The 11,554-nt window shown below is 45.2% G+C and overlaps 1 protein-coding gene across 1 annotated transcript in view; it reads right to left on the reverse strand.

Annotated features, from left to right (window-relative positions):
• Positions 1 to 10,861, reverse strand: part of WNK2 (WNK lysine deficient protein kinase 2) — a 166,073-nt gene extending 155,212 nt beyond the window's left edge. The window contains exon 1 of the mRNA XM_040408797.1: positions 10,157 to 10,861. Coding sequence (XP_040264731.1) covers positions 10,157 to 10,861 — 705 coding nt within the window. The remainder of the gene's footprint in view (positions 1 to 10,156) is intronic.
• Between the last annotated feature and the right edge of the window lie 693 nt (positions 10,862 to 11,554).

Raw genomic sequence — 11,554 nt, forward strand, 5'->3', positions numbered from 1 at the left:
CATGCAGTTGTTGGATCAGAGCGATAGACATGACACTGCAGAGACGTAGCATAGTGGATATGTTCCTGAAGAGATGTGGTCGGGCAGTCTACGCTGTAAGACCACAGGTTCATTAACCGGTCTCCGTTCACCAGGAACTGCTTCACAGCCATACGGCCCCTTTCACACGGGCAAGTATTCCGCGCGGATGCGATGCGCGAGTTGAACGCATTGCACCCGCACTGAATCATGACCAATTAATTTCTATGGGGCTGTGCACACGAGCTGTGATTTTCACGCATCACTTGTGCGTTGCGTGAAAATCGCAGCATGCTCTATATTCTGCGTTTTTTCACGCAACGCAGGCCCCATAGAAGTGAATGGGGTTGCGTGAAAATCGCAAGCATCCGCAAGGAAGTGAGGATGCAGTGCGATTTTCACGCACGGTTGCTAGGAGACGATCGGGATGGGGACCCGATCATTATTATTTCCCCTTATAACATGGTTATAAGGGAAAATAAAAACATTCTGAATACAGAATGCTAAGTAAAATAGGGCTGGAGGGGTTAAATTTTTTTAAAAAAAGAATTCCCCTTAATCCACTTGTTCGCGCAGCCGGCATCTCTTGTCTTTAACTGTGAGCAATAGGACCTTTGATGACGTCACTACGCTCATCACATGATCCATCACCATGGACCATGTGATGAATGCAGTGACATCAAAGGTCCTATTGCTCACAGTTAAAGACAGAAGAGATGCCGGCTGCGCGAACAAGTGGATTAAGGGGAGTTAATTCTTTTTAAAAAAAATTAACCCCTCGAGCCCTATTTTACTTAGCATTCTGTATTCAGAATGCTATTATTTTCCCTTATAACCATGTTATAAGGGGAAATAATACAATCTACAGAACACTGATCCCAAGCATTACAATGTTTTGCACTCGCGCTGAAAAATCGCGCATGTTCCCGCAACGCACCTGCACCTTTTTCCGCAACGCCCGTGTGAAACCAGCCTAAGAGACATCTTATTAGGAAGCGTCGGGGCTGTAAATATAATCAGCGGCAGTGGCGTACCACCAATGGCAGCAGACCACGCGATCGCTATGGGGCCTGCGAGATTGGGGGGCCTGGCAGGGCCGGTTGGCCCCGCCCTCTCACTTTCTAGTCTTACAAGGCGGTAAGCAGCAACAGAGGAAGAGAGCATCAGTGGCGTACTAAGGGGTGGGGGGGGGGGGGGGCGGTCTGCCCCAGGTGCCGGCTCTCAGGGGGTGCCAGAAGCAATAAGCGCTTCTATCTGTATTGATGGAAGCGCTCATTGCTGGAGCCCAGGAAGCTGCGGTTCTGTCACTCCCTGTGCTCCTCCCCTCCTTCAGGCCGGTGGCGCACAGAATGGTGAACTAGGAAGACTTCTCCCTGCTCCACCATCCAGCCTGCAGGCACAAGTCGCGCTGCCGGCCTGTGTGGGTGGAGCCTGCAGCCCAGAAATATGCATAAGCTCCGCCCCACACAGTGCTGCAGAGCGATCTGTGCCTGCAGGGAAGAGAGGTATGCGAGCTTCAGGAACGGGACAAGGAGAGTAGTTACTGTGCGGCCAGAGAAAGGAACCTCCCTGTTGCCAAACATTTTACGGAGCTTCAACACTCCGAAAAAGATCTTAAATGTTGGGCTATCGACCATATACCCATGCCAAGACGTGGGGGCAACAGGGTGTTGATCCTTAGAAAAAAAAGAGCTTTTTTGGATCTATACTCTCAATAGTTTGAGACCTAATGGGCTTAATGTGGATTACAATCCGGGGATATATGTTTAGAGGAGTAGTTTGCCCTGCAATGTTATTTATGCGATATGTGGCTCTTTTTCGGTGTTACATAGTGCACTATGAACACTATTAAGCCATTCTTTAAATTTTGCTTTCTCTTTTATTCTCACAGATAAGAATGATGCTGCGGGTTGGAGAAGTGAGACGTACCCGATGTGTTCCGTATTTGCCTACATGCCTCCATTCAGTGTACATGATGTCTTTCGCTTTGTTTACACTGTTACATTATGCTACCTATTGTGTGTCCTATATTGAATGTGTCCCCATTGGGAAGTGTTGGCCTTTCTGTGGCATGCCCGCAGCGTTTTTCGCTTTGTGCATTGCTTCATTTGGTCCATCTGTGAGGAGAGTTGTATCTTTCATAGATGTACTTTCTCCTCTGTCTCTTATGGGTATACAATTAGGTACACGGCACTATTTCCGTTTTGCGCTGTCCTGTCTATTACTAGGCTATGCGCACGCACAATAGTTGGTATTATTTATCTTTTATTCCTTTTCTTTTTCACGATGGTTGATTAAGTGTTTTTTCGTGGTCATCTTGCGCATACTCTCGCTATCATATGTGATGACATTAAAATATATCGCATCGTCGATTTGAAAGTTTCTGTACCTCTTTCAAGATGGCCGACAAAGCGCTTCCAGACTTGTGCGCATGCTCCGGCTACGTCATCTGAGGAAGCCACATCATGTTCCTTATGCGACTTGGAGCCTGCGCACTGTAGCCATCTGAACGCCGGACGTGGCGGTTTTCGACATGTGTGGCACGGATAATGACACCGGGTATGTCATCGCTCCCCCCTCCCTTTGGCAGCATCATTTCTTCTCGTCCCTCCCACCATTTGTGCACCTGGTATTTATTGATTGATATATTTCTATGCTATAATGCATTCACTTTACAATGTATTTTGTACACATCAGTGATTTATTTTTGCATATGACACTGCTATATTTACATTCAGATTTTTTATATATGCACTATTGGCACTTTATTGTATATGTTTGTTAATTGACTATATTGTGATGTCATATGGGTTGGACTATATATACCCCACTTTATATCGTGTTCATTGCTTGAAAAAGGCTCTTGTATGAGCCGAAACGTTGCCTTCCACATGGGTGAATAAACACCACTAGCTTTTACCTGGAGTGCTGTCCGTTTTTTCATCTCTCTCTCTCTATAATACACACACACACACACATACATACACTAGTACAATAATTGTACTTATATTTGGGTGGGGGGCCCAGTTCTGAGATTCGCTATGGGGCCCCTTGATTTCCATGTACGCCGCTGATGAGCGGTCCTATCAAATAATGAAAGGCCATATGGAAAATCCCTCAAGACCTCTCATGCTGGTCACTGATTGATACTGAGCACCCTCCCCACTCAGCTGTACTCAACGCCAAGGGATATATCATAGGTCAGAACATTCTATATAGATATACATGTACCAGCGCTTTCCTACCCGGCCGGCTATATAAATGATAGGCTCAGATTTGTAGCAGAACGCAGCAAGTCATTTTCCACTTAGCGGCCTATTGTAAACTCAGCAGTTCTGCGCTGACATTTTTTGTATACTGAACACGGTACATGGACGTCACCATTATTAGTGTGGATTGTACAAGCCAAAACCTTAAAAATTAAAGGGATTGTCCACGATTTTGTTATTGGTCGCTTATCCTTGGGATAAGCCACCAATATATGATCAGTGGGATCCGAAATCACGCACCCCTGACCATCAGCCGTTTCAGTGCATGTCTGGCGCCAGAAGTTGGCACCGGAACCACACAGCTCAGACACGAGTAGTGGACAAAGCTGCTCCTGCTGACTTCAATGGTTGCAGTAACCGGCTCCGTCCTTTACATGATGGATGGCAGTGTGTAGCTCCAGCACAACAGCTCATCAGATATTGATGGCCTATCCCGAGGACAGACCATCAATAACACAATCCTGGAATATCCCTTAAAGGGAACCTGTAGTGACCTATAATGGAGTCCTCTCCATGATTTTCCTGGCTGGTTTGCGGGCGCACAGGAAGGGAATAGAGATACATATTGACATAGAAATTAGGCCTCATGCACACGAGCACATGTTTTTTGCGGTCAGCAAACAGTTAAAGGGGGATTTATTAAAACCACATTCATTAACATTTTACAGTACTTTGTTACTAAGGCCTCTTTCACACGAACACGGATTAGGTCCGGATGCGTTCAGTGAAACTCGCACCATTTCACAAGTAAGTTCAGTGTTTGTTTTTTCCCCGCGGATGGAATCAGTTTTGACGCGTTTTTAACGAGCGTAAAAAAAAAATTAAAATTAAGGTTTACAAACATCTTCTAGCAACCATCAGTGAAAAACGCGTTGCATCTGGATGCAACGCGTTCTTCACTGAAGCCCCATTCACTTCTATGGGGCCAGGGCTGCCTGAAAAACCGCAGAATATCGAACCTGCTGCGATTCTCACGCAACACAGAACTGATGTGTTCACTTCACGCATTGCACCCACGTGGAAAACTTGCTCGTGTGAAAGAGGCCTAATTGTCGGCGTGGATTCCTCAAAAAAATAAAAAATAAATGCAATGTCTGAATCCACTCATATCTAGATTATGGCTGAGTGTCTAGATGAGGTGCTGGCCTTACATCTAGTGGTATCAGAGGCAGAGCCCCTTCTTGTCTGGTGCTACAAATACAACGGGCGCCTCCTCCTAGGGCCCGTCATGTAATGAGACCCAGGAAGAGGAATGCCAAGTGGTGTAGTGCAGCCTAAAATGTCTCCGTGTGTCACGGTGCTCCTACCTGTATACAGCTGGAACCCAGGCTTTGGCTCCAAAGCAATAAATAGGGGGAATAATTGAGGAATTTTCAAGAAAAATTTAGTCCAGACCTTGAGATGAAGTTGAACAGCAGCTTTACTGCTAAATGGTCATCAAAAACAGTCTTAAAACTTTCTCTTGGTACCAGCAGGCTTTAGCATTAAAACTGGCAGGCAAACTCATCTCTGCTATATCTGTTTCTCTCTAGCTCTGCTGTACCGACATGCTGACTGTATAACTTTGCTTCTGCACTTCTTTTTTTGTAGTCTGACCCTTAAATTTTTGCCAGGAAACTATGCTCCTGGCTTCTGAGGCTTCAAGCTTTGGCCTCCATGGCCAGCAGAGCTTAGGGTGATCTGGCTGGCATGGGCATGTCCAGCAGAGACGTGCCCTACACACATTCCCCAAGCAGGGGGGGGTAAGCTAGAACTAACTAGAAACTGGGACCCACCCTTCCTGCAGGAAGTGTGTGGGGGGGGGGGGGGGGGGTTAGAATGGAAAGCTCCATTCTACCTAACTGGAGCTCTGCCATATTTGCTGCCACCTGCTGGTGAATCAGGCACATTACACGTGAACATAACAGTTGCATAAATTAGAAATGCAGTGTGGGGAACCTGGAATAAATACACAAGATGACATGAGGTTAGCCCAATAAAGAAAGTAGCAAGGAGCAGAAGTGGTAACACCACTCTGGGGTGTTACAAACTCTATTTGGGGTGGGGGTGAACATGTTTTTAAACGGGTATTCTGGTTATAACAAGTTATCTTCATTGCCTAAGATAGGGGGATAACTATCAGATTGATGGGGATCCTACCACTGGGACACCCACTGATCACTAGAACGTGGGCCCCATGCCCTGTGGAGCCGCCCTAAAATGGACAGAGCAGCTGGTCAGAAAGGCCCGCTGCTTCTCCAGTCATTTCTATGGGAGCACCGGAGACAGGCAAGTACAGAGCACATTTCCAACCAGCTGCTCCGTCCATTTTGGGGGGGGGGGGGGGCACACATGGTACAGAGTCTTCATGATTGGCGGGGATCCCACTGGTAGGACCCCCCACCAATCTGATAGTTATCCTGTATATAGGGGATAACTTGTTATAACTGGAATACTCCAAGTAACACCGGACTGGATCCTAGCAGAAGAAACCATACTATTCTCGCTTCTTGATCCTATAATATCTAGCAGAAAGAATATTTTACACATACAGGAACTAAAGAACAGATATCATCCAGCCCTATTAAAAGATTTCCTAGAATTACATTCCCCCTCCAAACTTTAACAGCCCCTCTCAGCATGATCAATCTTATAAACCAGGCACTGACTGGTAGGGCTGATCATGCTGATTAACAGGATACCTTTCCTTTGTCTGTATGTTAAACAGCTGCAGAGATATCTGTGCTTTTAAATAAGAAGATCTGAGCACCAGGGGGCTGGACTGCGCTCTTGGAGCACTGCTTTGGTAACGTCCATGCACACTTCCCCCTCCCCTTGATTGGGAGGTCTAGGCATCAGCATGGTGAGAGCAGAACTGCAGATGTAATCATGCTTCTCATATTGGTGACACTCTATTCTGACTTAGGATACTTTCACACTTGCAGCAGAGTGATACAGCAAGCAGTTCCGTCACTGATGGCATTTGTAAGACTGACCAGGATCCTGATCAGTCTTAAAAATGCCTGATCAGTCAGAAAAATGCATTGAAATGCCGGATCAGTCTTTCCGGTGTCATCTGGAAAAAACGGATCCGGCATTAATTTTTTTCGGTCTGCGCATGGACTGATCCGGATGCCGTATCCAGCACTAATACATTTCTATGGAAAAAAAAATGCCGGCATTCAGGCAAGTCTTCAGTTTTTTTTTTTTTTGTCTGAAGATAAAACCGTAGCATACTGCGGTTTTATCTTTTGCCTGATCAGTCAAAAAGACTGAACTGAAGGCATCCTGAACGGAATGCTCTCCATTCAGAACGCATGGGGATTAAACTGATCAGTTCTTTTCCGGTATTAAGCCCCTAGGACGGAACTCTATGCCGGAAAAGAAAAACGCTTGTGTGAAAGTACCCTTAAACCTTGCCCTCACACTAAGAAACAGATCTTCAACTAAATGTTATGTGTAAGTATCTGAAAAGTTGTAAAAAAAAAAATAAAAAAAAAAAAAAAAAAAAAAAAATTCATCCTACAGCTGTGTCATACCCTACTGACAGGCTAACAAATATAGCATTACTTGCATCAGGCTGTTTTCCCATACAGATTTTATTAATTTCTATCAACTTTTATTATGGGTTAAATGTGGGGAAAAATAAATAAAAGAAAATATTTACAAGTCTGGTCAATATATGGAAGGCAGAACACTTACCTTCAGGCTATAGCCCTACCATGTTGAGGTTTAGTTATGCTGACAGAGGTTCTTAAAAGGACAATTTTCGATTTTCATCTCTATTTTCTTGTTTTTAGCTTCACGCTCTCCGGCAGTCTCGTAGGGTATGCATGGTTGGCCAGAGCACATGCTCAAACTGACGCTCGATTGAGACAGGGGAACAAGGAACCCCGTCCTCTGGATTAGTGGGGATCCCAGTGTTCAGACCCCCAGCAGTCAGTTATCCCCATCCTATGGATAGGGGAGGGGGGGGGGGGTCACTTTAACCCCCTAAAAATACTATTTTGGTATTAAGGCCATAGGAATTCTCTTTTTTTTTGCATTTTTATAATTTTTCATTTTTTCCATTGACATCGCTGTGACGACTCGTTTTGTTTTCTTGGAAAGAACTGTACATTTTTTGTGACACCATTTTGCAGTACATATAACTTAATGGTTACATTTTTGGGGGTTAGTAAGTAGAGATGAGCGAAGTTTGCTACTTTTGCACAATAGCAGCATCTCAGAATAAGTAATTTTTGTTGCTACCATTTTGGGGTACATGGCGCATTTTTTTTAAATTGGGTACTTAAAACAACAGGTTATCCTTATTATACGGGCTGTGATGAACCTGTACCGTATGTGTGCCTGTGTCTTTCATTTAGTTTTTTTGAGATTTAAAAAAATAAAAAAGCAACCACTTTATGGAAAAAATGGTTGACTTTTTTTGTAAACTTTCTTAACCTTGGATTAAGAATTTTAGTACTACTAGGGGACGTCACAATACCATCGATCGCTTTTTACAATGCATTCGTATACGAATCCATTACAGCGCCTATCAATGTAAAAATGCCCGGCAGTGCCTATAGCACAGGTTAATATGCAGGCAGTCATAGCAGGAATGGGACCTTTGTTAGGCTTCGTTCACATCACCGTTCAGCCTTTCCGTTCTTCTGCTCAGTTTAGGATCAGGAGAATGGAAAGGACAGAGAAAGCACATAACTGAGCCTAGACTATAATGGGGTCCTTTAGGTTTCCGCTCAGAAGATGATTTTGAAGCGGAGACAAAAGTCCTGCATGCACAACTTTGGTCTCCGCTCCAAAATCATCTTCTGAGCGGAAACATAACGGACCCATTATAGTCTATGGGGTCCTTAGGCTCCGCTCAGTTATGTGCCTTCTCCTGCTCCTAAACGGAGCAGAAGAACGGAAAGGCTGAACGGTGATGTGAATGAAGCATTAGGCTGCTTCTGACTGCCATGGAAATCCATCTGCATCCTGCAGGAATGATGGGGATAGAGGGCGTCCACTTCTAACTGCCTAGATCAGGGATCAGCAACCTCCGGCACTCCAGCTGTTCTAAAACTACAACTCCCAGAATCCTCCTTTCACTTCTTTTAGCTGTTCTTGTAACTCCCAGTTTGCATGCTGGGAGTTGTAGTGTCACAGCAGCTGGAGTGCCGAAGGTTGCTGATCCCTGGCCTAGATGCTACAGTCATTATTGACTGCAGCTAGTAGGGCAGGGGTCAGCAACAGCCAGCACTCCAACTGTGGTGAAACTACAACTGCCAGCATGCTCCATTCCCTTCACTTATGCGAGTTCTGAGAACAGCCAAGCCAGTATGCATGCTGGGAGTCATACTTTCAGCACAGCTGAGTGCTGGAGGTTGCTGATCCCTGATCAATGGGGTTAACCATCCAGGACCAGAGTCATCTCTGATCCCGGCCGTTCCAGCAGAAGCCAGGCTCCAGCAGTGTTTGTGCAGCCTGATATCAGCTCCGTTTGTAGCAGCGGGGCAGATAGATATCAATTTCACATTTTTTTTATTAAATCAGAATAGATATTCACTGAAATGACGAAAAAAAATTAAGTCCATTATTGCTCAGACCTACATTTCAGAGGTCATCGAGCATCCAACACGACATTCGAAAAGTGAATGGATCCACATTTACAGCAATTCTCTGGAAACCTCAGCATGATGAAACACTTGTACATCTCATTCTATTCTTTACAAAGCACTCGCTGTATAGACCTAGTCTGTTCCCTTGAAGTGATCATCCATGAGAGCAGATCTCTCACATGTAGGTCTATAGGCTCTGCTTTTTTCCCCCCATGCGAATGAAGCCGAAACACTTGGGGGTACGTCCACACAGAATGTATTCCGCTGCAGAAAAACCTGCAACAAAATCCCTGTGGGTTACATGAAGAGTTGCCATGAACTTCACCCTTTGCAGAGGTTGAAATCCGTGGCGGAAAACCACTATTAATAGGCATGCTGTGGATGTTAAACTTGCGTAGCACGTCAATTTCAAACACAGATTTTTACAAATGTTCATTTTACGGATTTGTAAACTGCTGCAGATTTTCCGCCTGCAATTCCGAGGTGGAAAATCCACATCATATATGGGTGAATGCACCTTGGGGTTGCACAATTCTGGTCAAAAAGCAACAGAAACCTGAAGGAACAAATCCTAAAGGCAATGGGAACAGAGCCCACTCTAGGTGGAGGGAAGACACTATTTTTTATTTGAGATGTAATATTTACAAGATTTTTAAACTATGTATCGTTTGTATGGTAAAAACACAATGTATCTAACCCTTACAATGCAGAAAGCACAACCTGTGCAGTAAAATCTATAGGGCTCTCCTATCGGTTCTTCAAAATCATCGGCAGTCACAAAAAGAGAGGTGAAATCCCAAGTTTAGCCCCCAATTCAGTGACATCTGGAGCACCTCCCCAACGCTGTGGTTTCGAGAGCACATGACGTATGTGAGGAGCTCAGTCTCAGGACTAGCAGTGCAGATCATTATTACATAACCATGAAGACCTCTAGGGCAGCACGTCATGTGCGCCATTATATATGAAGTTCATTTCTTGGGAATTGCCGAGACATGATCAGATTTATCAGATGACCAAGGCACAACATCCTCAAACGCAAGGAGGAATCAATACAGAAGCCATCGGTTGTGATGCAAGACTGGTGCAAACACACTTCTTCAGAATGAGCAATTAGATAACCTATAGGTGATATGTCCTGCACTCAACGCGTGGGGTCGCCATATCTAAAGTCACACGCATTTCGCTAACTCTGGACCATTTATGAACCATTATACAGAGATTCTCCATGACCTCTAAACATATCAATTCTCATATACAGTAGGCGATAAAAATAAACCATAGTCTTACCTGGAGTTCACACCATGCCACCTCCACCCAAGTTTCTGTATCCAGACCTTTATAAACAGTCTTAAAGGATCCTCTTCCAATTTCTATGTCAAACTTTAAAAACCTGCCATCAGGGGAGGTAGAAACAGCTTTTATGTCTGCCTCCTCTTCATCTTGCTCCTCTTCTTTTTTGGACTTTGGTACCTCTTTAGAAGTGTCAGGTTCATCTTTTTTTTCTTTTTCAACTTTATCTGGAGGTTCTTCCGCTTTGCTTTCCCTAGAGGTCTCGAACTTGGGTTCAGGGGCCTCTTTGGTCAAAGCCCGGTCGCTGGTCCCATGGGCTCTCTTGGCAATAGCTCTTCTGGCTCTAGAGATAGGGATGACCTTGTTGTGGTGAGGAGATTCACCCAAGTCTAGAACCGGAGGTTCTTCCTGATCCGACTCTACCACAGTCCTTCTTAAGAACCTCAGCTTGACCGTTTTAAAGTCTTTAGCAGCTGGCACAAGCTGGGTTGCTGTCCCCGAGTTGAGCATTGCAGTGTCCAGGATATCCACACCACTGTTCATCCCATAAATATTCATCGGTCTCCCAGCAGAGTCATTGGATTCTGCAGGACATCCTTTTCTCAGAACTGGATCTTGTCTGCAGTGAAGCCCACTTTCCATTAGATTTGTGGCTGCAGTCTGAGAGCCCTGTGTCCCAAGTCTGGTGGATTCATGGTACATGTCAGTTTAAGATGAAGAAAGAAAAAAAAAAAAAAGGAACAACTCAACAGATTTCCCTGCAGGAGGCTGTGACGCAGACAGATGCGGATGCAGCAGCCCTTTCTAAAGCTCCCATGAAAAGGTTATAAAAAGTCTGCCCCCCCCCCCCCAGATCACTGCAGATCCTTTGTCAGCACCGTACGCCCGGATCTTGTCAGAAAACCACAGGAGCCTGCAGGAAGGAGAGAAATCATTAGATACATACACACAGCATGGAACCACTCCACCCCCTATCTGCACTCAGGAGCTGTCCAGCACCACCTCCCATCTAAGGGGGTCATTAAAGACACGTGGGAGAAGAGGGCTACCTCCTGACATCTCAAGATGATGCCAGGAACAACGCAAGAGGTGACCACAAGGAGATGTGGTCATAGGGATGGTACAAAGGGTCAGAAGAAGGAGCATCATGGGTGCGATATGAACATAGACTGTAGTAAATTATTAATCATGCCTTCCTATCCTGGCATTGCCCTGTAAAGTACCCCCTACCGCCTTAGATGGACCCAGGAGCCTCACTGGAACACCAAGAGGGGTAGAAGTTCCCAACCAGGCCCTGGCACCCTCAAAAGATTAGGTGTAGGTGGGTACAAGATGAAAGAAGCACCAGGCCTGGCAGTCATTCATCAAGCACACCCACTTGATAAGACACTGGTA

Source organism: Bufo bufo, chromosome 9 (genome assembly GCF_905171765.1).
Source record: "Bufo bufo chromosome 9, aBufBuf1.1, whole genome shotgun sequence".
Lineage (NCBI taxonomy): Eukaryota > Metazoa > Chordata > Amphibia > Anura > Bufonidae > Bufo > Bufo bufo.